This window comes from Meriones unguiculatus, chromosome 5, assembly GCF_030254825.1.
Source record: "Meriones unguiculatus strain TT.TT164.6M chromosome 5, Bangor_MerUng_6.1, whole genome shotgun sequence".
In the NCBI taxonomy this organism is placed as follows: domain Eukaryota; kingdom Metazoa; phylum Chordata; class Mammalia; order Rodentia; family Muridae; genus Meriones; species Meriones unguiculatus.
The window spans coordinates 107,393,399-107,420,294 of NC_083353.1; the positions used below are offsets into that span (position 1 = coordinate 107,393,399).

The following is a 26,896-nucleotide window of genomic DNA, read 5'->3' on the forward strand; positions in this document are numbered from 1 at the left end:
TCCCCCTATGCCCCTCCCCTAGTCCATTGATAAGGAAGGTCCTCTTCCACTTTGGAAATCATTCTGGCGCTTTCTCAGACAATTAGGAATAGTGCTACCTCAAGATCCAGCTATACCACTCCTAGGTGTAGACTCAAAAGATGCCCTACCATTCAAAAAGGACATTTGCTCAACCATGTTCGTAGCAGCTCTATCTATTTGTAATAGCCAGAAGATGGAAACAACCTAGATGCTCCTCAAAGGAGGAATGGGTACAGAAATTATGGTACATTTACACAATGGAATACTACTCAGCTATTAAAAACAAGGAAATCATGAAATTTGCAGGGAAATGGTAGGAACTAGAAAAGATCATCCTGAGTGAGGTATCCCAGAAGCAGAAAGACACACATGGTATATACTCACTCATAAGTGGATATTAGCCATATAATATAGGATAAACATACTAAAATCTGTATACCTAAAGAAGCTAAACAAGGAAAACCCTAGGGAAGATGCTCAATCCTCATTCAGAAGGACAAATGCGACAGACAACAGAAGCAGGAGAAGACAGGGAACAGGACAGGAGCCTACCACAGTCGGCCTCTGAAAGACTCTACTTTCAGATTGAGGTATCAAAGCAGAGGCTGAGACTCATAGCCAAACTTTGGGCAGAGTGCAGGGAATCTTATGAAAGAAGGGGGAGATAGAAAGACCTGGAGGGGACAGGAGCTCCAAAAGGAGGCCAATAAAGCAAGCAAGCAAGCAAACAAACAATCAAAAAACAAAAACAAAAACTGAGTCCTGGAAGCCCTGCAGAGACTGATAACACAACCAACGACTATGCATGGGAGAGGACCTAAAACCCGGACTCAGATGTAGCCCATAGACTCAGTCTCCAAGTGGGGTCCCTAGTAAGGGGAACAGGGTCTGTCTCTGGCATGAACTCAGTGGCAGGCTCTCTGATCACCTCCCCTTGGGGGTGCAGCCTTTCCAGGCTACAGAGGAAGACAAGGCAACCAGTCCTGATGAGACCTGATAGGCTAGGGTCAAAGCCCCAGATTCTTAAAGCAGCAGCTTCATGATCAAACAGGAACTCCAGGGACTGCTTTTGGGAGCTAGTTCTCTGATCCAGTAAGTTGTGAGTTGAGGATGTTGACTCAGGTCACCAGGCTTGCTTGGAAAGTGCCTTTATTGCCATTTCACCTACTCCAAATTTTCTTAAGAGTTTTCTTCAAAGTTTGGACATTGTTTTGTCAGCTCAGAAAGAATTTTTCTCAGGATATGACACCACGGGGCAAACACTTATCTCCTTTTCAGGTGGGAGCATTGCACAAGAATGGAACAGTTTACCAGATAGCTTGCTACTGGCCTTCGAAGCCAGACACCCATGTCCCTTCTACTGAATGAGACATACAGATAAGTCAACCCAGAGGAGCCATAGACCAGGATAGTGGGGGGGAAAAACCCCACACTTCATGGAGAAAGGCCACAAAGAACAACTAGACAGAAGTAAAGAAGAGACAGAAAAGACACCTGATTTGGAGGGCGGGTGCTTAAGGAGATGTAGATGATATAATGCAATGGACAAAGACACTTGTGCCCTTAAAACATGATGGATAAAGTGAGAATTCAAGATTATAGTCAGTGTGAGGTCTGACCAGTCTCTTCAAGGACAACTTTTACTCATTCTATAATAAATTATCTGAACACCTGTTTGTGCCATGAAGGACTCTGTCACTTTTCCTGGTTTTAGGCAAACCGGGAGGTACCGTACCACCAATGGAGAGCAAAACTCCAAAGAAATGCAAAAGAGCTGTGGATAAAACCACTAGAGACTTGAGAGCCAAATACAGAAAACGTAATGAACTTCTCATTTCTCACACTTAAAATGGTAGACATTGTACAGTATTTATGGATTTTTTTTGGAATTAAGCCTTTTTATTTTCATTACATTTTAAAAAAAAATTCATACAACATATTTTCATCATCTTTTCCATTCCTCAACTCCTCCTAAATTTTTCCTACCTCACTAACCCATCCCAAAATTCATGCTTTTACTCTCTCTCTCTCTCTCTCTCTCTATATATATATATATATATATATATATATGTGTGTGTGTGTACAATAAAACAAAAAACAAAGAGAAATCACACACACACTAAAAACAAAACAAACAAACCATGGAGCCCATTTTGTGTTGACCAACTACTCCTGAGCATGAGGCCTGCCCTACAGTGGACTTGATATACTCAGTGTCACTCCACTGGAGAAATGAATTTTCCCTCTCTGAGAAGTATCAGTTTCAAACAGCGTCCTGGTTAGGGGTGGGACTTCCCCTTCTTCGTATTGAGATTTATCTAGCTTGAGTTTGTGTAGTCTTGTACATGCTGTTACAGCCTCTGTGAATTCAAACGTGCATCAGTCCTTTTGTGTCAGAAAGACACTGTTTCTTCGGATTCACCTACCACCTTTGGCTCTTTCTGCCTCTTCTGTCTAGATCCCCGCGGTTTGAGGGAAGGGGTTAGAGAAAGACATCCCAGTTAGAATCGAGTATTCCAAGGTCTCACGTTGTCTGCCTGTTCTCCAGTTGGGAGTAGGTGTGTCTCTGTGTTAATTTTCACCTAAGCCAAGAAGAAACGTCTCTGATGGGGGTTGGGTCATATACATTAACCTATGGGTATAGCAATATGTCGTTAGGAGTGACGCGAAGAATGATAGTAGAAGGCTTTCCCTTAGGGCCCATGACTTATCTAGTCTCAAGTTTGTGGCTTCACTAACATGGTGTGGGCCTAGATCTGGGCTTCATCTCATGGAGTAGGCCTTAAATACACTTTGTAAAAAATTTTGGTTACTCCATAACTCTTGTGCCATTATTGTACCAGTATATCTTGCAAGGCAGGGCACAGTTATAGGTCTCAGGGTTTGTAGCTCGGGAAGACTGATGTTTACTTTTCTCCTCTGGTAGCGTGTATAGTACCTTCCAACACTCTAGATGCTAGTCAGTATGGCTAAACTTTCCAGCTTGGCCCCCTAGCTCAATTTTTCCATGTTTGATGAAATAAGTTAGTGTCTTCAGCAATAGGGACTCACTGTCAGGTTCTGGAGGGTGATCAATGGCATTGTCAATAGCCTATATTGTTTATGGCGGGTGTCTGTGGGTGCCCTTTGACCAATGACTCAACAAGATGTAACCCATTCCTGACACTGGGGGTTTTACTTGATAGCATATGATTTCTGGTTGGGACATTGTCTTTTCCACTATAGGGTAACTCCATTTCAATCTCTTTTATGCATTTTAGGAAGCTTCAAGTTTCCATATGGTTACTCAAAAGGCCAGTATTAGCAGTCCTTCTCCACCTTTCCTCCTTTATCATGCATTTCCATCCTCTTCCTCATTTAAACCTCCTATTTTAGTTTCCCCTATATTTACCCATAACACCATATTTTATTTCCCTTTCCTTGGGAGATCCCTTCCTCTCCCTGGTCTCATATGAGCTACTTAACCTCTGTGGCTATTTTAAATGAAACACACATAGAGAAAGCTTAAAATCTAATATCCACATATAGGAGGAAACATTCAACCTATGAAATTACAGCATATGGAGTGATGATACTTTCCCCAAGAACCATAGAGTACCTAACGAAAAGTTCAGTACCAGGCATGAGAACCTCCTTTTGACTTGTTGATCAGGGGAATCCCAGAGAGCTCCTGAAACAATATGGGCTATCGCTGTTGTCCTTGATTGCCTTCCATAAGTTAAAGGCGAGTCCTTATTGCTGAGGACCCCACGCACTTTAGATAGAGGACTAGGAGGATTTGAGCTAGGAAGGAATCAAAAGCATGCCCCTGAGGACTAGCTTTTGTAGAACCAGAAGGTGATAAGCAGTGCTAGGGAAGGAGAGCGTCAACAGTCTGAACTGACTACGGTTACCTATAAAGCACAATGGGCATCATGGCAAGATAGTCCTAAAGGGCTAGCCGTGATACTTATATCCTGACAGTAACCGACAGCTGTCGACTTGGACTCAAAGCCTTCTAAACAGAAAAGTAATCACTCTCGGCGCTGGAAACCGAGCCAACTACACGTGGCTAGGGAGGTCATAGGTTGCGCGGCTGCCAATTTTCCAAACCAGTGTAACTCTTATCCTAATACCCACAGACAGGTGTAACTTTCAACCCTCATCCAAAAAAAACAAAAAACACAAAACACAAACCCCTTCTTTTTGCAGTGGAAGGGGACCGTGACAGAAAGTCACAACTAGCCAAAATGAACAGAACAAATCGTATAATGTCCAGCCCCAGAGGATATGTCTACCATATAGCTCCTAAGGTCAGGATGCTCAGGATATAGCTACCATACAGCTCCTAAGGTCAGGATGCTCAGGATATAGCTACCATACAGCTCCTAAGGTCAGGATGCTCAGGATATAGCTACCATACAGCTCCTAAGGTCAGGATGCTCAGGATATAGCTACCATACAGCTCCTAAGGTCACATAACTTCTAAGCACCCAAGGCTCAGGAAGCACCAAAGAATAGGGGACAGAAAGATAGTTCAGACTCTGAGGGCCAGAGGTCTGCTGTGTGGTTGTCTCTTTTACCTATGACAGGAAAGCTATACCCATGAAATCCCAACAACGAAATGATTGACATCGCAGCACAGACTGGGGGAAATCTCATGGGCCCTACTCCTGGATGAAGAGCTACATGCAATTAACAGCTGCTGAGGGAGGGAGCATCAGTCTGGCCCAGAGATGAATGGGCTTGGTGTGTTAGCCAATACCAAGTGGTCAGCTCTAGAAACCTACACATGTAGGTGACATTTAAGGGACAGGGACTCGGCAGGTGGTATTTGTATGTTGGCTCGCTTGCATGTGTATGTACCAACAATGATTGAAAAAGAGGAAGTGTGGGTTGGGGGATGGGTAGATATTGGAGGGGTAGGAGTTAGGAGAGGAGAGAAATGATATAATCGTAGTTTAATTAAATTATAAAAGACTTTAAGATGGTTATTTTTAATTTAATTATTTTAACGCCTTCATTCATTTAATTGACAAATAAAATTGTACATGTCTGTATAATTTTCAGCTGGTTAGCTGCCTGTTTCCCTTACCTGTTACTTTTTTTTTTTCTCCTGTAGGCTGTGTTTTTAAATGTTTTAAACTTTAGGGATAACATTACTATTTTATTTAATATGTCAATGTCAATGTCAGATGCAGAGGGAGGGAAAAAAAGTCATATTGAGATCATGATAGCTGGTAAAACTGGTATAAATAAAGGATGCTTTCCTGAACAACTTTACCACTCTCTCTCTTCTGAAGACTGCTCTCTTGCCTGCTCAACCTCGTGTTTATTGGTTCCTCAGAATGAGTCTTCTTAGTGTCAGATGACATAAAACAGCACTTGGCTTCTGCATGCCCAGAATGTGATGCTTGCCCAACACAGCTGTGAACTAATGTTCTCAGAAAAGAAAGCTTCAAGGTCAGCCTGCGAGTCTAGGACAGCCAAGGCTACATAGAGAAATCCTGTTTGGGAAAACAAAAATTGAAAACAAAACAAAACACAAAACAACAACAAACCAAACCAAAACAAAACAAATCTTTGGACTGTATCAGCAGACCAGCAGCTTCCTTACCAACCCCAAAGCTGAGAAGAACAGCAGGTAATTGTAACACCTGTAACAGGTTTTCTCCAGCCTGATGTGGCTCACACAACTGATGTTCCCATTGACGGGCTTGGAAAACACTTTGGTTTAAGGCGCTCTCCTGTTCTGTGGGTACGGATCTTTATGTCATTGCTTCTGTGTGGGAATGCGACATTCAGAGCACCCACATCAAGCTCCCAGGCCAGGGGCGTTCCTACTTGCTTCACAATACGCAACCTCATTTTATGTGTGGTGAGAGCCATTTTGAGACAACAGAGTAATGTTCTGGAGATGGATCTGCCGGTGATAAAGGAACTCGTGTATCAGATGTACAGGTTGCTTCCCTGCAGTACTGTTTGTAAATATCTAAAACAAGCATAAGTGGAGAGCGAGCTGGATGTTCAGCTGGTGGGGGGTTATTGGCTAAGTCTGTGGTGCCTATGCAATTTCCCACGAATGTGTAGCAATTTATGAAGAAGAGAACAGTGAGATACAATCCCACCCATTAGACGGACAAGGACGAGAATGTCTCACGGGGAATGTGTTGTTGATGCAGGGGAATGGCATCTTACAGCAACAGCAGCTTGGAGTGTGACAGAACGTCTCGGCAAACGACCACCAAGAGCTAGAGAGTGCAAATGATGCACACACTTCGCAATCCCACAGCTCTGCCTCTAGACTTATTCCCCTGAGTCATTCTCCCAGGAGAGCATGGACAGACATCAGAAAGCTCACTGTGGCTCAGTCCGAAAGTACTAGGAGGTACCCAGGTGTCCATCGCAAAAAGCCCAAGTGAACATGATAAAGTGATGATAAGGGGTGATTTGGCCAGGGCAGGGGGTAGACTGCTTGCTTGCTTACCATTTAGAAGGTTCTGGGTTCAGTTTTCAGAACCATAAAACCAAAATGTGCTATCAGTTTAACTATATAGAAATTAAAATGAAAGGCTATCACTGTGTTGATGGCTGGTGTTCAGAGCCCAATGATGAGTGAAAATTTTAAGGCATGGAAGTATCGGACCAGGGATGTGAGAGCCCTCAGACCACAGTACACTGTATCACAAGCACAGACGGCGCAATCAGTGAGGGACAGGGCCATGAAACTCTGACCTGGGCTCTTTCTGTCCTTTCCCAGATGGGCTACTGAGGAATGTCAGCAGCTTTCCAGGAACTATTTATTCTCTGCTCTTGCTCAGCTTCCATACTGTGATCTGGAAGACCAAAAACCCATGTGAAAGGGGAACTTCAGGATTGTGCAGACAGTGCAAAGTTCAGCATTTCCTGACCGGAAATGGGGACATGGGTGGGGGTGGGGAGGGCCCTGAAAAGGGCAGTTGAGTGGAAGGAGGAATAGAATGGGCATGAGATCTAAGAAAGGGACAAAATATCTCATAACCCTCCATCCCCCTTCTAATCCCCTTACAAGATTCAGTTGTAATGATGCTAAATGGCTTCCAGAAGGCCAGGTAAGGGTGCGATTTCGTAGATCCATTTCTTGAATTAATAAGAAGTCTAATTAGGTGTGTGCTTAATCACACTAAGATGTTAATGGCTGGCAACAAATTAGGTTAGTCTCCTGTTCTGTCTTAACTCATCCCACAGACTAGAAGCCTTGCAGAACTTCATAAAGGGGCTTTGTCACAGGAGACTGAAGTAGAGAAGAAAGCTGAAGAAGCATAGAAAGAACAGCCCCAGGCTAAGGAAGGCAGACTCTTGGACAGTGCTCTGTGTACTGTGTCAAGTGCAGAAGTTCCAAAAAACATCATGCAGTGAAATATTAGCATGCCTACAATGTAATCAGGTTACTTTCACAGTAACAGTACAAGAGTTTCTAACTTTTTAATTGTGAAATAGGGTGTGTAAACATGTCTCTCAATCTGTCTGTCTTTCTGTCTCTCTCTCTGTCTCTCTCTCTCTCTCTGACCCTAAACATCTCTCTAGTCACCTCCAGGGTCAGTGAGAGAACCCTCAGCCCCTACTCTTGGCAATAGTATTCCTCTTCTTCTTTTTTCTTCTTCTTCCTTCTTTCTTCCTCCTCCTCCTCCTCCTCCTCCTCCTCCTCCTCCTCCTCCTCCTCCTCCTCCTCTTCTTCTTCTTCTTCTTCTTCTTCTTCTTCTTCTTTATTTTTTTTGAAACAGGCTGGCCCTGAGTATCTGAGACTCCTGATTAGCCTCTAGGCACACCAGCATGCCAACTCACCCTTGCTAATGTGGTGACACTTCTTTGTAACCAGTCATAGCTCCACTGCCACATGCTTCCTTAATCAACACAGTCCAGACCTCAGGGCCAGCTGGCCGCGTTCCTGGCATCTTGCCCTCACTGGGTGATCATCCGTGTTGGTCCCTTAGCAGTTTGTTCACTGATGAATAATTACTTGGCAGTGTGAGGTGAAGTAAACCCTTCCTTCCCAAGTTGCTTTTGGTCGTGGTGTTTTATTATACCAATAGACACTCCAACTGAGATGGTTGCTATGGATATTTGCATGCAAGTATTTGGTGTAGACATATGGCTTAGTTACTACTGTTATCATCGCTGCAGTGTAGGGAGCTGAATCCGCAGCTGTTTATACACTAGGTGAGTGCTCCACCATTAGCCACACCCCTAATCCTGATTGTATCATCCTTGGAAACACCTAGGATAAGAAGGGCCACTAGGTCACATGGTGATACTGTCTACAGTTGTGAGGAAGAACTGATGTGTCTCCGGAATGCCTGCAGCTGTTTGACCCTACAAGTGTGCTGGGGTTTGATCCATGCCCCCTCTCCTTGGCAGCACTCGTTATGATCTATCTTGTTTATTTTTGTTCGAATTCTTTATATATTTTGAATTCAAGCCCTTTATTGGAGGCGGTTTGCCAACATTGGCCCATTATGTCTTTTTACTGCTTTGATGGAGTTATGTGAAGTATAGAAAATTTACATCTTGACAAAATACAGCTTGGCAATTATCCTTGTGCTGTGTGTGCTCTTCGTGTCATATCTAAGGGGCTGATTATGAAGATTTGCTCTTCTGTTCTCTACATGTACAGATTCTGTTCTTACATTGAAGTCTAGGCTATAATTTGAATAAACTAAAGTATTTTTATAGATTTATAGAGATATAAATCTATAAAATATATACATATATTTTATGTATATCTATAAAAGATATACATCACAAATTTACCCAGTAAAAGTCAATAATTCAAGTCTTTTTAAAAAATCATATTCACAGATATGGACAACTATCACCATAGTCAATATTAAAGTGTTTTTATGGTTCCCCAGAGGAACCTGCATCTTTAGGCATCGTTGCTACTACTGGCTCCTCTTTGTTCCTAGGCAACATCTATAGTTTGGGTAATAAAAGCTTGGACTCCTGCTAATGACATTGCTGGGAAGTGGTGAGTCCAGTCCCGAAGCACACCCTCGAGGGGACATCGGGCTATCTTCCAGCTGCTGTGAGGTAAGTAGCTTTGCTCACTATCCCACTGACTCTGTCATGGTGTGTTTCTCTGACACAAGGTGATACCATGAGTCCTCCTGGCTGTGGGCTGAAACTTCCAAAATATGATCCAAAATCAACATTTATTTTAAGTCATTTTACCTCAGATACTTTTCAATATGAGAAAGAGCTAACTGTGGTGGTTAATGTTGACTGTCGGCTTGCTAGGACCTAGAATCGCTGAGGGCACGCTGCTTATGAGGTAGTTGCCAGATTGCATTCATTGATACGGGAAGACCTATCCAAATGTAGATTGTACCAGTTCATGGGCTGGAGTCCTAGACTGAATTACAGGAGAAAGCAAGCAGAACTCCAGGCTTTGTCTCTCTCTGCCTCCTGACCATGGGCCCAATGTAACCAGGTCCTCACGCTCTGCCTACATGTTTCCCTCACACTGTACAGAAATACAAAACACCAAACAGAAAAAAGTCCCAGGACAAAACTTTTCTTCTTTCAGTTGCTTTTGTCAAGTATTTTGTCACAGTGATGAGAACAGTTGCTAACATATAAGATTGGAACTGGGAAGTAAGGTATCACCATGACATCATTCTTTTCCTCTACATGTATTTACTTTATTTATCTCTCTGTCTCCATATCTTTATTCCTCTCTCTCTCTCTCTCTCTCTCTCTCTCTCTCTCTCTCTCTGTGTGTGTGTGTGTTCTTGCCATGACATGTGTGTGGATATCAGAGGACAACTTTTGGGAGTCTTTTCTCTCTTTCCACAGAAAGCAAATAAAGTACTAATAGCTACTACAATAAACATGAGCCCAGAGAACATTACATGAAGTATAAGAAGCCAGTCACAAAATGTCGTTGATGGTATCATTCATTTTATAAGGCCTGTTCAGATCAGGGTATGTGTGTGTGTGGGTGTGTGTGTGTGTGTGGGTGTGGCTGCTATGCTAGTTTAGGTATTAGTTATTTCTGCTTTTGCGGTGACAAAGTATTTGACAAAATTGACTTCTGAAGAAAAGGCTTACTGTGGTTCACAGTTTAAGGAGGCAGTCCATCTTGGTGAGGAAAAACCTAAGGGGGTGTTCTCACCACCTTAATCAACCCAATCTGAAATCTCCCTTGCAGCCACACTAAGAGATTAATCTCCTAGGTAATTCTAGATCCTGCCAAATTGACAAGGTTAACTTTCACAAGCCCATCATCCTTGTCAATTTGATATTCAAACATCATTTTAAGCTATGACCTTCTGTGTTCTCTGTAGGTTCATGACAATCTTATAATGGAAAATGTTAATTTAGTCCACCCCTAAAAGCCTCAAAGCCTTAACAGTTCCAAGATCATTCAAAAGTCCAAAAATCTCTTCTAAGACTCAAGGCAACCTCTTTCTCTGGAGGCCTAGATAAGAGCAATAAGTAGTAGCTATAGCACAGGCTAGATGCTATCCCATCTTGAAACTTCCTCTACCAAACATATTAGTTCATTATTCACTAAGTAAACCTCATGCAAGTTTTCAAGCATGGGCAGAATGAAACCAGGTCCTCTGCTAGACTATCACACAAATGTTATCCAGCCCAATCGCCTGCAGAGTCATTTTTCCTCTTCAAAGAATCATGAAGCAGGTCTCTATACTTTTCTTGGCACTCCAGTCATTTGAAGTTCCACCAACATGGTCCAGTGAGTTTTGCTTGAAGCATTATAGAGCTTCTCTAGCCCAAAAGTTCAAACTCTTACACATTCCTCCCACTAAACAGCTTCAAAGGCTTTTAAAGAAATACGCAGTGGGACTGACAAGACTGGCCAGCAGGTAAAGGTGATTACCACCAAGGCCTGATAACCGGAGACTGGTCCCTGAAACCCACATCAAATTACACAGATATATTTTATTCATCCATCCTCTCATCCGTCCATCTGTCTGTCTGTCTGTCCACCCACCCACTGATCCATCCATCCATCCATCCATTAGTATATACTGTAAAGTTGTCCACATCTTAGTGTTATTGGGGTTAATGGTACAGCAATCTGTAGAAGCTTGAGTGTGGGCAAACACAGGAGATGCCTTTCTTATCACCATGACTTCAACACAACTTCGGGGAGAAAAGTTGTGTTTTGTTCAGTTTGGGAGACCTTGTCCGTCATGGTGGGAGGGTGAGGTGTAGGAGAGCCATTCACATCATGTCTGGCCACGAAGTGGAGAGAGAGGAATCCCAGGGCCCTCTCCCCTTTCCGCCTTTTCTCTATTTATTCCATCTAGGACTCTAAGGTTGTAGGATTGAGCCATCCTGTTCAAGTTGGAGATGTCCCACTTATTTGAAGCTCTTGGGAGCTCTCAAGTACACTGACCTTCGTGTATGACTCATTCTCCTGTGTAATTCCACACCCAGCCAAGCTGGCAGTGAGCATCAACTACCTGAACATATCTCTTCCTTTTTAGTAGGTACATAACCAAGAGTGGAGTTGCTGGGTGACACCATTACTCTATTTGTTAGTTTGGGGATTTACCAAGCCACTTTCCAAGGCAGTTGCACCATTTAACCTTCTCAACAGCAGTATATGACGGTTATGATTTTTCCACCATAATTTGTAATGATATAACTTTTTGATTCTTGCTGCCCCAGTGGGTGTAAATTAGCATCTCACTGCAGTATTGATAGACATTTTCCAGACAGCCATTGTAGCACCTGTCCTTTTATGTTTACCCATTAATATATTCTTCTTGGAGAAATGTCCATTTCTTTGGACTTTGAGTTCTTCCCCATTTTAAAATTGTATTATTTGTCTCTTGATGAGTTTCAGAGTTCTTTATATAGTTTGGACATGAGTCTTTCGTCAAATAAATGATTTGCAAATATTCTTTTCCATTCTGGGGGTTCTTTGTGTGTAGGTATGTTTGTGTGCACACGTGTGCCCAGTCATGTGGAGGGCAGAGGACAACTCAGCTGTCATTCTTCAGGGGCCATCCACCTTGTTTTTGACAGATGGTCTCTTACTAGGTAGGAGCTTATCAAAACTGGCTGCTTAGAGAACCCCACAGTCTATCTGTCTCCTCCTCATGAGCTCTAGGATTACGCATTTGTTACCATGCCTGACTCTGTGCACGTGCCCACAGGTGTATGTGCATGTGCGTGCATGTGTCCATGTTCCTGTGTGTGTGTGTGTGTGCATGTGTGTGAATGTAGAGGACAAAGGTCGATGTTGGGTGTCTTGGGTCACTCCCCACCTTATTTCTTGAGACTGGATCTCTTGACTGAACCCGGGCTCGCTGATTTAGCTAGACTGGTTGACCAGTGAGCTCTGGTGCTCCACCTGTCTCTACTCCAACAATGTTGGGGTTATGGACACGCATTGTAGCTCTGAGCTTTTGCGCAGATGCTAAAGATCTGAACTTAGATCCTCATGCCTGAGGCTGTCCTGAAACTCATTCTGTAGACCAGACTGGCCTTGAATTCAAGAGATCTGCCTACCTCTGCCTCTTGAGTTGGGATTAAAGGTGTGCACCACCACCGCTCAGCTGTATCGCTTTATTCTTTTATGATGCTATTACCTAGTTTTTCTGCAATATTGCTGAGATGCAATATGTTGGAAGATATCCCATTCTCACCTATTTTGAGGAAAAGTCTATGTAGGATTGATATTAATTCCTTATTGTTTGCTAGAACTTACCCATGAAGCTACTTGGACCTGAGCTTTTATTTGTAGGAAATCTGAAAATTGTTAATTCAGTTATATTACATGGGATTGGCTTATTCAAATTCTCTATTTCCTTAAAGATATCGTATGTGTGTTTGTGTGTATGCATGTGGGTATCTGTGTGTATCTGTGTGCAGGCATGCACATACAACATTTGGAACACTATGTATGTGGAGGTCAGAGGTCAGCTTTCGGGAGTTGGGTCTTACCTTTCACCTTTTGAGGTTGTTTCTACCGCTATGCTATAAATCCCAGGCCTGCTGGTCTGAGAGCTGGTTGATTCTCTTGACTCCATGATTATCTTTCTGTAGTAGTGCTAGGATTACAAATGACACCACTACATCCAGATTTTTATGTGTGTTCCAGGGGTCAAACTTGGGTGGCCAAGCTTGCCTGGCTTTTTCCTGGTGAGCCCGCTCGTTCCCTGTGCCTGGATCATCTAATTTTAAAGTCAGTGATAGACTGTGTCCTTCTAGGATTTGCCCGTTTCACCTTATGTTGGCATACAGCTGTTCACAGTATGCCTTCTATTCATTATGACAGATTGACTTTTTTCCTCATGTTTAATTTGAATAATTTGGGTCTTTTTTTTTTTTTCCTGGATCACTTACATAATGACTTTTCAATGCCGTTGTAGCTTATGTATCTGTTTTATAACTAAACTAATACACGAAGACATAAATAGTTAGGGCACGGAACGTGTCCGGGTGACTCACACTCTTGTGGACCCGTTTTCCCCAGGAGCAATCTGGCTGTTTTCAATCCTTTTCCTTGACCCCCTTGCCTTTCGCTGCCTGAAGATGGATGTGAAATGACTGACGGTCCGCACACTGTGGCCCTGATTTCCTCGTAACATGGACCTGATACAGGAGGCGCCGTGCGTGGGTGGCATGTGGCCCATGCCCTAACTCACCGGTACTGCTTTTGGCGTCCTTCCAGTTCTTTACGCCGGTGCTGCTTGAGAATGTGAATTTGGTCGTCTCGGGCCAGTTTTGCTGTGGAGGAAGGACAAGCATGAGAGCAGCCTGAGGAAAAGCAGCGGTGTCCAAACAATGCCTGGCGGTGCGGCTCTCCCCAGGCATCTTCACGGAGCCCTCAGCATGCCCCTTATGCAGGAGTCTTGGGCACCTAGAACAGACGCGTCGTCTACTTATACAAGCCGGTAGGTATTTTGTGGTGTTTGTTACATGTATTTGTTTTGTTTTATTTATTTTTGAGACAAGGTCTCATGAGCCTTGGGCTGGCCTGAGACTTCATATTTACCCAAGGCTGGCCTTAAACTCCCAATCCTCTTAGTTGTGCTTTCCAAATGTTGGGATTATAGGCATATACCTCATCCCAGGCTTTGGTGGGTATTTCTAAGCCACTTCAGAGTGGTCCCTTAACCATTATGCTCAGGTGACATAGCAGCTGATTTTGTGCTTGCCAGAGAAAGCAGCAGGTCTTGTGGCTCATAAGCTTCTCAGTCCATTTGGTTGCTTCATGGAGAAATGCATGACCCAGGTTCCAACATAGAGGACAGTGTCCTGTCCCTTGTGCTATCTACACAGGAGACAGGCGCTGCTCTAAAAGAAATGTGGTCACCTAGGCTGTGGGTGTAGAAGAGAGGCAAGCAGGCATGGACTTGAGCTCTGTGGTTTAAAGTCATGGCACCCAGAGTAAGCTGCCTTGACGGCCTCATATAAAATAGATAATAATGCCTACTTCTCAGGATCTTAGGGGGATGTTAGTGTGAGAACACCGCAAAGCATTCTACACAGTTTTGGGTCCCCTTACATGTCCAAGAAATGAGAATAATGGTTACTATGGGTTACCCCCGTAACTGGTCTGTGGTTTTCCTATCCTGTCATCTCTCATTTCAAGAGCTTTGGCAAGTTGCTAAAAGGCCCTTTCTCAGAGCATTTAACATAGATGAAACTGTAATCAACTGTATTATAGTATAAGGTAAATCCAGCAAGCACGCAGGGTCCCAAGTAGGAAATTCTGAAAAGGTGATTATAACATACGCTATCATACGGTACTGTACTGTGCTATACTGTAGGCCCCAGCTATCTGTGTAAGAGATTTCATTGCACTAAACATTTACATTTTTTGCGAAGCACATTAAAATTAACGGAAAAAAAATAAAACATTAAAGACATGAGCCTTGTTTTTATGGAACTGGTGCAAAAGATGAAGATGAGTAGCCCGGAGGTTGAGGTGACAATGCCGATTGTCACCCGCTCTGCCAGGCACTGCTGCGAACATCTACTCTAAGAGCTTCGTTTCCTTACCTGCATTGGTATGAATCGATTTCCATGGAACCCAACACGTCAAGTTTACCCCAGAGACTGGCTTGGTGTCCCCAGCTAGGAGACTCCAGCTAACAACTGAAGGGACATCCCAGGCTGTGGGACGACAAATTCAGCTGCTTCTGAACCGAATATGGCGGAACCCATGGGCAGCTCCCCAGGGGCTGGCATGAGCCTTGGAATGGACCATTTCCACACACAAATGATGCAGATCCTGGGCCCACAGAGACAGTCCTATCACTTTTATCTTTACCAAGGTGAGGGGTAAAATACTAAACGGAGGCCATGATGCGGTGAGAAATGGGGCCACTTGTAGGGTGGACCCTCCTCTTGCCACATCGTTCAGGGCATTGGTTGTCGTGTGTGTGGGTTAGTCATGGCCACAAATCCTTTGGCGTTCTTTAAATGGAGAGATTTTGGTGTCTTTCCCCCTCAAGGACAGGTGGTGGGATTGCCCTGTCCTGAAGTCTGGCAGCTTCCATTCTCTTGGAATACTTGCTCTTAGAAGTGTGCTACCATGTAAGAACTGCAGCCACCCTGAGGCCACCAGGCTGGGAGACTCGTTAAAGAATGGGGTGTTAGGTAGAGATGGAGGCTGTGGAGCCCCGAGCCGTGTGGGAGAAGAACCATCCTCAAGGTGAAGTCTGCAGAGCTAATGGCAGAGGATATGGATGAACTACCCAGCAGAGCCTTTCCAAGATTCCAGACCTACGCCATCATTAGCCAGATCAAGTGGCTGTTCAAAGCTAAGATGGTTGGTTACCAGCAGTGGTGAATGGTACTTGCCAGCGAGATTATTTGTGTCCCTGAAGACCCCCTCCATCTTATCTTGTCCGGGAAGGTGATAAGAATGGATCGCACAAGTGGGCTTTCCATTAGACTCAACTCTGGGGACAGGCCAGAGTGGAAGTCCTGGGAGGGTGTGTGTATGTTGAGGTTGGAGCACCTGTTTCCTCTCCGCTCTGCTCTTCCTTGTCTCCCAGGGCGTCCACTTCTCTGCTGAGGTCACAGCAACTCATGGACACAAGCTAGAGGCTATCTTCGGAACGCTTCCCTTCTGCATTATTCTCAAACTCTTGCCTCCTCCCAGCTCATCAGGATTGGCCGTACTACCGTCCCAACACACAAGAGGAGGCTCCTCTGCATACTTCCAATCCTTCCTGGAGTCCCTCTCTCAGTTCCTCCTTAGGTCATCCTGATCTGCCTGTGTCATCCTGCGGGCTGCTGTGAAAAGCTACAAAACCTGTAGGCAGAAAGGCTTCGCCACTGAGAGCTTGGGTGAGACAGTTAGAAGAGAGATTCCAACACCTCCCAAAAACCGGGTTAAGAAAAGCACCCTGTCCACAGCCGTCTTCATTCTAGCCACAGGATGACTTCAATGGTGTGTGTGCGCGCGCATGTGCGTTTTTGCGTTCATTCGCCTGTGTGCACCCCCCCCCCCCGCACACACGTTTGTGTGGTTTCTGCTGAGGTTGGGGAGTGGGTAAGAGTGAAAACCCTTCTAAACCCAAACATCCAGTTCATAAATATTCCCGGAATTTGGTTTAAGTCAAGTTCCACATCAAAGACAATGGGATGTGATCTGATGGCCGAAGAATGCTTGAGGGAAAAGAACTTCTTCTTTTATCTCAGTTTTCCAGCAAAAAGGGTGGTGGTTTGATTATCAGCCTCATAGTGCCTGCATCTCCCAATGGTGAGGCACAAACCATGGCGGGGATCCATGTCAGAGAAATGCTCATTGCTGCCCATTACTGTAGCGGCTGTGGCCTACAGACTTATCATTCCGGGTGGAGGCTGAAAGCAAAGTCAATGACAATGACTAGAAGATGGAAGTTTGCCAAGGCCTGAGTTTGACCCATGCTTCCTTCTATGATCCTTTGTATCAGCCAGCTGGAGTGGGGGTGGGAGCTGAAAAAGAACGGCTTCTTTTGGAAGTGCCAAGCTGGGCCCTAAATATCCAGGGTCTTGGGAGGCTAAAACAGCAGAACTGAAAGTTCAAGGTCAGCCCGATTGATGTTGTGAAACGGAGGCTTTGTTTCAAAGCGAAGAAATAAAACAGGTGATTGTGGACTCCAGCTTGCCTCTGGCCCTTGGAATTGACATTCCAATGGTGGTCTTAGTCTAACCCTTTAGTCTCCAGGCCTTCCGAAGGTTTCCTGTGGCCCTGAACATCTGCCCACATCTTACAAAGAACAGCCAGAGAATTGGATTACAGGGCCATGCACTAACCTGCAGAGCTCCCCATTTGCAGGACTCTCTTTTTCACAAGTGTTGTTAAGAGGCCTTCTTACCTTGTGGCGAGAGGGAATGCACCATCTCCTGGCCTTTCCAGGACAGTGTGTAGAGGAAAGCCATGGTTGATGTGAATTCTCTGGCCACTAGCTCCCCTCTAGGGCTTGCTAATGTCCTGGAAGATCACATACAGGATGAAGAGGTGCGCTCCACCTGAGACAGCATTCTCATACACAGAAATATGTCTAAGGAAAAGAGGAAAAGCTTTCTGGTTTCCAGGAAGCCTAGGGGTGGCAGGGGTGGAAGCAGCTTACCACGCCCATCCCGCAGGACAATCTCGCCCTCGCCCGTGATCCAGCGGTAGCACGGGAACTCGATGTAGTCCCCGTGGGGCGTCTTCAGGGTGATGTACTTCAGGTACCAGTCATCATGGAGCCAGTATTTGCGCTTCTCGATTTTGATCAGATGGATCTCACCCAGTTCTTCATCCACAGTGACGTCGTAGGAGTCCACCTGGTCAGGACAAAGGGAGAATCAGCCGCCGCCTCCTGGGCCTGGATTCAGAACCTGTTGAGAACGTTCCTCCCTGAACGTGCTGCTCTAGCCCAGGAAATATTTGAGTTAAGTGGTATAAAAATGGCGTTTCAAGATCATTCTAACCTCTGCCTTCTCACAGAGAAGACCTTCCTCAGAAGGAAAGCAGAAATCCATACAATCAGATTCGTTTAGCTACCTCAAACATCCATAGCCACTCCACCTGACTCCCCTAGCCCAATGCTCTCTCTTTGTCATGTTTCCATACAATTCAGTGTCTAAACACTGGACTCTCGCTGCCTTTGTGAGTCTTCATTTAATCTTAAGTAATGCGCATTGCTGTATCAGGCAATTTTGTATTCCTTTCTCCTACTATTATTGGCTTATGCCCGTTTAATTCTCAGGTTTGCCTTATCTGAAATGGGATGAGGCAGTTTTGGTTTTTTATATAGTTCATTATTATAGCTGGCAATAATCACAAATGTATGGAGTACAGTATGAGTGTAGAAGAAAACATTGGCAAACCAGCGTAATTAACATTTCTGTCACCTCAAACAGTTGTCTTAGAAACGTTAAAAGTTCCTTCTTCAGACTATTTTGAAATATCCAACAAATTATTGTGAGCTCTCATCACCGTGCTGTGCCATGAAAAACTAGAGCATGTGTCTCCTAGCTAACTTCATTTTGATGTTCATCCCCCAAGTTCCCCCTTAACTCCTTCCTGCACATTACTGACTGTGATTCTTGTGGCTGCTTCTCTGTGATCAGTTTTCAGCTCCCACATAAAAAACAAAAAAAAAAGTATTTGACTTTCCATGTCCGACCTATCCCAGTTAAAAGAATGACCTCTGGGCTCATTTATGTTGCCAAAATGATCAAATTGGGGTGTGGGTGCTCTGTGTGTGTGCCTGAGCGTGTGCGTGTGTGTGCACGTGCTCATGTGTGTGTGTATGAGACTGAACAATGTTCCGTTACATTCACGTACCCCACATCTTCTGTACTCATTCATATGAGGTGTTGAGTAATATATTTTTAGCCAAGATTCTTAAGGAATCTCTTAGTTAATTTAGGTAGCCCTACCCCTGGCAAAGAACCTGGACTCTGACTTTGCAGTGATGGGCTCCAGTGACCCAGGGAAGGTCTTCAGCCTATCTATGGCACAGGCTATAGGAGGGGAAGGGCCAGGCTCCTGCCAATTCCTGAAAAGCCAGACTTGGTGGGTGTTCTCTTCAATGGCCCCTAGGTTCTAGATGGTGCAGGCTGCCCCTTCCATGGAACAATCCTTTATATTGTACCAGAGGCCCTGCAGACAATGACCATGGCTCCGATAGCAGTCTTGAGACGTAGGGGAATCATGACATATTTCACAGAGAAGGCACTGAAGCCCACGAGGTCCCACTTCAGGTACTGATTCACAGAGCTGGAATTCCATTCCACACCTTCCTGCTACAACCACGTCATCTCTTTCTAGGTCTCAGGGTGACAATAAAGTGAGTAAAGTAGGTCTCATGGATTCAAGTCCTCCTGGGACAGATGAAGCTCATAGCCGCCGATGCTGAGAACAGTGATCATCTCTGTGTATCTGTGGCACTAATCAGCTGAGGCCACCTTTCTGCTAGAAGGTGCCACCTGGACTATGAATAGTGAGTCCACCTGGACCCTAGAGACTGAGCTCTTGGCTGTCCAGGGCTTGCCTGCCTCCTGTCTCCAGGACATGGGTGGGCATGGCAACAGTACTCATGGCCTCTGGGTGGCTGGTATCTTTGTAGTTTAATGGCAGGCAAGATGAAAATGCTCCAAGAACTACCAGGTTTGGGGGCCTGGACTTGACACCTTGCAGGTCTCCTTCGAGGCACACTTCCTGACTTTCTGTGGATAGAAGAACCCAGAGTTCTACGTGTGGTAATGAGATTGCATTGGTCCCTATTTCTATCCCTCTCTCTCCTTGCTGTTAGGATGGCTGGAAGACTTCCTTCAAGGAATGAGAAGTTGGGTGTTCCCACAAACCTCTCCTCTCTGAATACTCTGGGCAGTTTTTATGTGATAGCCTTGGCCAAGTCCGGAGGCTCTGGTCTCCACAGGAACGGCTTGTGAGGATGGAAGAACCAGGCTTGTATGCTGGGATGACACTTTGCAGGTGTTTTCAGAAGAGCCTGCCTAGCACCAGTGTGTCTTTCCTATGGGACAGAGGCACATCCTCCTCAGATGTCCACAGGGAAGATAGCTTTTGCTCTAAAGCTTGTCCGGCAGGAGAGCAGGATGTCACATGCTATGTGGCCTATCATGGTCACACAGAGAATAATGACCTCAGGGTCTGAAGAACCTCAGGCAGGGACACTGTCTACACTACAAGGTGGGATGAAGCCAGTGAACCCCATGATGCATCTAAGAGAAGACATGTGACTTACAGAGATAGGAGAAGAAAGGGAATCTCTATATTGAGGCCTTCAGTGGATCAGAACGGGTCCTGATGGGGTTGGCTCAAATGTTCTGGGGACTTGGTGAACATTTTGAGGAATATAATGGGGATAGGGTTGTTTGGGACTGAACACTGGCAAAGCATCCCCTCATGCTAATGCCTACACTTTACATATGTGCAGAGGCCACAACCCTCCTATGGACCAAGATAGAGACTCCAAATCTAATTGAGGAAGTGGAGGTCATTGGGGGGGAACAGGGCCAGAGGGCTAGGTGACCTGGCTTTTGAGACTCCAAATTCACACTGTAGGTGCAACCTTGCTGGCCATATGGCCTCATCAAGTTGCTTTATTTCCATCTCTCCCATCCACTTCTCTTCCTATCCCTCTTCAATCTTCTCTCCATCTTCTACTTCCTCGTATTCCTCTTCTTCCTATTTCTTCTTTTGTGACCGTCATCTTCTGCCCCCTTTCTTCCCTCCAGCTCTTCCCTTTTCCTCCTCTTTCCCTTGTCCTCTTCCTCCCCATTCTTTGCCTCTTTTCCTGCCCTCTTCTCTTCCTACTCCTGCTCATCCTCCTCTTCCCCTTCTCCTCCTCCTGTTCTTCTCTTCCTTCTCTTATACCTCCTCCACCTCTTTTCTTAGGTAGGACAGTGGACAATTGTATGTCACGCCTCAGGCACTTGCACCCACCCCAAGGCAGTGCTTCTTACTGACTTGGAACTGACTACGTAGGCTAGGCTGGCTAGCCAGAGAACCTCAGAGATCCACATGTTCCCTTTTCCTTAGAGCTATGATTACAACGAGGCTCCAGGACTGGCGTTAAAGAATATGGTGTCTAAGGATCAAACTCAGGTTCTTGTGCAAGGTGAACCCTTGACTGCCTGCGTAGCTCCTCAGCTTGTGTTTTTTTTTTTTTTTTTCATCTTTCAGGAAGAGATAGCAACCAGCTTGCGGGATCATTGGGAAACCAGAGAGACAGGATACTTGAGCAGCCTGCTTTCTCCAAGGACACAGTCCACTGGCTGTATATGTCAGAACTACCCGGTCTACACTCTCAGACTCTAGGAGACTCATAGACAAGGAGCCCTGCAGTGTCAGTAAGCAGCCCGAGCCAAACCTTGCACTGCAGTGCATCCATGGCTCCACGTGCCTGTGGAGGGAGAGGAAGAAGCTGAACCTATGTGCTCAAACCCCAGGCTCAACACTGAAGCAGGCAGGGAACTCTTGTAAGGACGAGGGACAATGGGAGGGTCTGGTAGTGCATGCAGAGGAGAGGGAAGTCAGCCTGTGGTCAGGACTAAAGGGCAACCACCAAGGATGCCTGGACCCAGGCCCAGGGCAGCTGCCTTAGGGGAAGTGGCTTTCCTGTGGCGTTGAGAGGCTGGAGAGGATGGTCTGGGTGGGAAGTGATGACATCAGGAAGGTTGGGGTGAATGAAGAAAGGGCACCCATTGTAAAGTAAAAAGAAAGATCTGAGGAGAAAGCCATGCACTTTGAGGCCTTCTATGCAGCTACACATACACTAGCCTAAGTCAGGAGGTGCCAGAAGACTGATTTCACTTGCTATTTTCAAATTCTGTTGTATTTTTGGTTGTAAAGTTTCCAAATGCAGTCATATATCAGTGACAGGGATATGTTCTGGTAAATGCATTGTGAGGCAATTCTGTTATAGTTTATATTTACATAAACTTAGAACTATATCATACTATAAGCCCAAGCTACATGGTACAGCCTATTGCTCCTAAGTGATATATATATGCAGACTATTACTGTACTGAATATGGTAGGCAATTATAATACAGTAGTAAGTATTTAAGGGTTTAAACATAGCGAATACACCAGGCAACAGGCTATTTCAGCTCTGCTATCATCTTACAATGACACCATCATAAATGTAGCCTGTTGTTGACATAAACATTATTATGTGATACATGAATATCTCAGCACAGCATTAGTTGATCAGCCTCTGTTTGAGCTTTCTACAAGCATTTTATAAACATTCATTCATTCATTCATTCATTCATTCATTCTTCCATCTCTGCCAGAGGACAACTCTGCATGTTATTCCTCAGGCACTGTTCACCTTCATTCATGTGTAACCACTCTGTGGATGGGTGGGAGAGAAGATTCATCTCTCCTGGAGTGAGGGCATGATCAACCGGGCTGTCCATCTTGGGTGGGGTCTAATGAGAAACTGGTGGGAGGAGGAAGTGGCTTTAGAACAGAGAAAGGGGGAAGCCTGGAGGGCAAAAGAGAGACTAGGGCAGATGAAATGAGAGGCAAAAGGGAAGAGATGAGGAGACCTAAGGTTGCAGAGGATGAGAATTGGAGGCAGTAGTCAAGAGGATGTGGGGAGAGAAATGGGGAAAATAAAACTGAACTGTGGGACTAAGATGGGACAGAAGCAGGCAGTTGGCGGGGGGTGAGAGCCAGAGAGGTAAAAAGACATTGGAGTAGGAAAAGAAGCAGTTTTAGAAGGTGAGTAGAGGGTATAAATTGACCATGTGGGAGTAAAGGAAGGAAGAAGAGGAGGACAAAGGGCAGAATGTAGGGGAGATGGACAGGAAGGGAGGACTGGCATAGAAAGTTAATAAAGAAAGAAACATTTGCTCTCCATTAAGATGTTCTTCCTCATAAGAAACACCACAGAACTTGCTCTCCATAAATATAAGAGTATTTGCTAGATATATTTGAGAAGTGTATCATCTGTAAGATGAATTTACATGAACTGAGTATATTCCAGAGCCATCCGCCCAACAGCACACTATCCTTAGCTTTTTCAGAGTGCTGTTGAGCAGGAAAAGTAGCCACCTGAGGTGTCCTCAAAAATCTCAAGCTGTGTCAGAGCTGTCCCATGCAGGACTAGCTTATGGAACAAGGTCATTCCATGGTCCACCTGGGCTCTCCTCATCAGACAACAGGGAATGGACGCCTGACCCCGCATGGCAGTCGGTAACTGCCATCCGAAAGGGGTCCCCGCCCTGATTTCCTACGCAAAACTCTTGTGGGGAACGGTGGGAGATGGGCAGCAGAGCCGTTTGTTCAAACAGGTTAGTACTGTCCGCTGCTCAGTCGTACGCTAGGAAGCAGTGCTGCAAGTGGCGGCTGGCCTTGGCGATGGCTGTTTCCCCTGTTCCCCATGGCAACCCTGTGGCATTTTTCTCAGCACAGTGGGATAGCCTTCTTCTCTCAGCAAACGCTTCCCTCAAGGTTTGTTTTTCTACCTTCACCCAAAAGGGACATCTGGACTTTAAAGACATACTGGCCGCAGAATGAGGAAGTAGCTCTGGACTGTGCAAGGCGCAGTGTGTAGTAATTTTGCATCAACAGGAACTTTCTCAAAAGCTCTTTTCTTTTCTTTCTTTCTTTCTTTTTTTTTAAAGACTCCTTCTGCCTTCAGCTATAGGACAGCAAGTTCACTGGACCTGTGGTTCCCTCCTCCCAGATGGAAATGTACACGCAAATCTCCCCTGAAATTTGCCTCCGGGGTTCTTGCTGAGGTGTTTAATTACAATGTCACTCCAATGAGTATTCAGGTTGGGAGACAGAACAGAAAGAGGTAAATAATGAACAGAACAGCCCCCCACCCCCTATCCAGCCGTCTATTATGGCCTCACTGCTGTTTTCCTACTGGGGGAAATGACACATGAGGTGACCTTTGCCACATAGCCTGAGCACACTGATGGCCTGTGCATCTCTAGATTTGTGGAGAAGAAGGGGCCCCCGTAATGTGTTTATAAAGAGGAAGCAAGCTGTCCCCTCTCCTTTCCCCTAGATACTGGGAGAACCCCCAACAGTGAAAGTAAACAAAAAGTGCTTTGGAAGTCACAAAGGGTGTCAGCATTGCAAATGGATGGCACACTCGGTCTTCCTGAGCACAGTTCTAGGGGTCATCTCCCAGGCTGGCGAAACCAAGCAAGAGATGCCATTCTGAGGCTCCGCAGCCAACCTCCCAAAAGGGAGTTCAAGCCTGGTTAGCAGCTGGCTAAGTACCAGGTCCCAGGAGAGGATCAAGCTTACTCAGAGTTGGGAATCCAGAAAGGGGGTTAGCTATTATTTCTCCAGTTTAGGCTGGACAGATGTGAAGTGAAGTATTCAGAAGATACATATGAAATTGTTGATTGTGTTTATCACACATAGTTAATTCTAAGCAACTTCGTGTGGGTGACTCAACAGTGAACCACATGGTAAGGCCGTCTGGTAAAATCTACACTCTCTTGGTCTACTTTAGAATCTGGAGGTGGTAGAAGGAAGAAGACACCCCCAACCCCTGCACCCCAGCACCTGCAGTGTGTCTATTACAGAGTCGCTGACTGATCAAGTTTTATGGACTTGGCGCTTAGCGGGGTTCTGAAAACCATGGCCTGTCTCTAGTCAGAGAAGGACACGGGCTAGAATTTACACACCAGTCGCATCCAAGCTGACCGGCCTCCCACAGTGCCTGGATGGGGCTACAGATACAATACGCTCTGGCTGCCTCGCTAGGGCAGTTACCGACTCCAGTGTCTGTATCAGGAGGAAAGAAGGGAAATCTTTCTTCCTTTTTTTTTTTTTTTTCCTCCAGAGGTTAATACTTGGGAAGGAAGTGTCCCCTTTCATGCACCAGGCCGACAGACTTTCCAAAGGTGGAAATTCCTTGAAATTCCACCGGAGCTGGCTGCAGGCAACTACACATCTGTAGGTACTTAGGTGTGGGGACACTGACTCCTCGAGTCATTCCCAGCCAGCAAATGGGACTGGGCTCCCCCCATGACTCGTGGATAAGGTTGGACCTAACCTATTTTCAGCTTGGTAAACCGGGGAGGCACAGCAAGAGATAGGAGAGTGATCACGCCCGAGCTGAACTCCCTCGACTCTGGATCCCAGACAGGCTGGTCCGCTGTCTACACAGAACAGCTGGCTGTCTAACAGGGTTTCCCGTGCTTTGCGGTAGAACAGCAGTGTGGGGCACTGGGTCCTCGGAACTCCCGAGGGAAGGGGCCTCTCACCACTTCTGGGTCCCGTTTGTGAAACCTCGTGCCTTCTCCCACGGAAGAAGCCAGCGCCAGGCGGACCCCACACTGACAGTCCTTTGTCCCTTGAGAGATCCCGGCCACCAGGAAGCCCAGGGTTCCCCTGTACCCCAGTCCCGCTTTCCCTGACATGCACAGACTCTGGCACTCTGGCGCTGCGCCAGGGTCCCAGACGCGCTCACGGTTGGGGCAGACAGTCTTCGGGCGCCTTCCTGCCTTGCCCTGCCGCCAGCCCTCCAGCCCCAGCGTGCATCCTCACCGCACCACGCTCGAAGTCGTTGTAGAAGGCCTTGTCCAGCAGGTGCTTCTCGCTGCAGCCCGCGGAGCCAACCAGGCTGAGGTAGATGTAGTCGTCCGTGCCCGCGAACCACTGGCTGCCGGTGGCCACAGTGACCGTGTAGGAGGGCATGGCGCCGGGCAGTGAGTGCTGCTGGCGTGGGCGCAGGAGCCCGTGAAGCTCAGCGTGCCAGCCCCCTAGCTTCTTGACCCTGTCCCCCGCGGCAGCTCCCTGCCACAGTAGCCGGCAGCCGCCCAGCCTAGCATTTGGATCCGGCCCCGCCCAGAATCCGGCCCGGCTTTCTGGTTCAGGCTCCGCCCCTGACCCTGGCCAGTCCCCCACACCCCACCTTCCACCTCATCTTTCGCTCCTGTGGCGCTGGTGGGGCGTTAATCCCATCTCTGATAGGCGGGGGACCCTTGATCCTGTGCCTCGTCTCTACCTAACTTTTATGCCTCGTTCATTAGTCAGTCAATCCTTTGCTACTTTCATCCTTATGGCTTCCTGCCTGCCTCAGTGTCCCTCACTGTCAGCTCCAAGGGCTGAGGCGAAGTCTAACCAACCCTACAGCCTACGTCCTCCTTCAGTTTTCAGAGGGGCACGGCTGCACCTAACACATGCAGTGGTTAAGTTAGAGCAGGGGACTGAAGCCCACCAGGAGGGTCCATCTGTAGCGGATGCCAGCGGTGGATGTGGACCACAAGAACTTGAATGTTGGTTTCTTCACAAGCGGGACAGATCTTCTCTGCCCGCCAGGTACTGGTGGGGGACAAACTGGGGGGAAATGGGCCATGGTGCTGGGAAACAGCCCTAGAAAATAGTGGCCACAGTAGGAGGCTGCTAAGCTGCTTCCGTGAGGCTGACTGGAGTTTGGAAGGCAGGCGGCGTGCTTGCAGAGAGGGTGGGCTTGTGGTGTGAGAATTAGACGGCTTAGGGAGTTGGTCAAGGTTGAGAGTCTTAGGGAAAAGAGTGAATGCCTCTTTGGGGATGGTCAAACTGTACCTTTTGAGTAAAGGTAGAAAAGAAACCTTAAGGAAGGCGATTGCTGAAAAGCCGAGGAAGGTCATCCCACTGTACTTGGGAAAGCGCAATAGCGTCGTCACCATGAGTAGCAGGGAAAGCATAGCCATAAAGGCCAGCTGGTCACTTCTAGAAGGTGGGTGACCTCTTTAATGTACACTGGAGTATTGGGCAGCATTACTCTGTTTTTAATAGATTGCATTACTGCTTCTTGGTTATTTCCTTCAGATTTGCTCTTCCTGCCTTCCAATTGATTGGATGGGACACCACCTAGGATAACGAGAAAATGTATAATTAGTTACACCCACAAAATCCTTCAACAATACCTTAGTCAGCATTTGATGGAATGATTAGGTGCTA

At 46.1% G+C, this 26,896-nt stretch overlaps 1 protein-coding gene across 1 annotated transcript in view; it reads right to left on the minus strand.

Annotated features, from left to right (window-relative positions):
* The window catches only part of Alox5 (arachidonate 5-lipoxygenase), a 46,548-nt gene extending 20,748 nt beyond the window's left edge, over positions 1-25,800 (minus strand). The window contains exons 1-3 of the mRNA XM_021660864.2: positions 25,499-25,800; positions 17,589-17,787; positions 13,665-13,746 (exon numbers count right to left, since the gene is read on the minus strand). Coding sequence (XP_021516539.1) covers positions 13,665-13,746; positions 17,589-17,787; positions 25,499-25,648 — 431 coding nt within the window. The 5' untranslated portion in view covers positions 25,649-25,800. The remainder of the gene's footprint in view (positions 1-13,664; positions 13,747-17,588; positions 17,788-25,498) is intronic.
* Between the last annotated feature and the right edge of the window lie 1,096 nt (positions 25,801-26,896).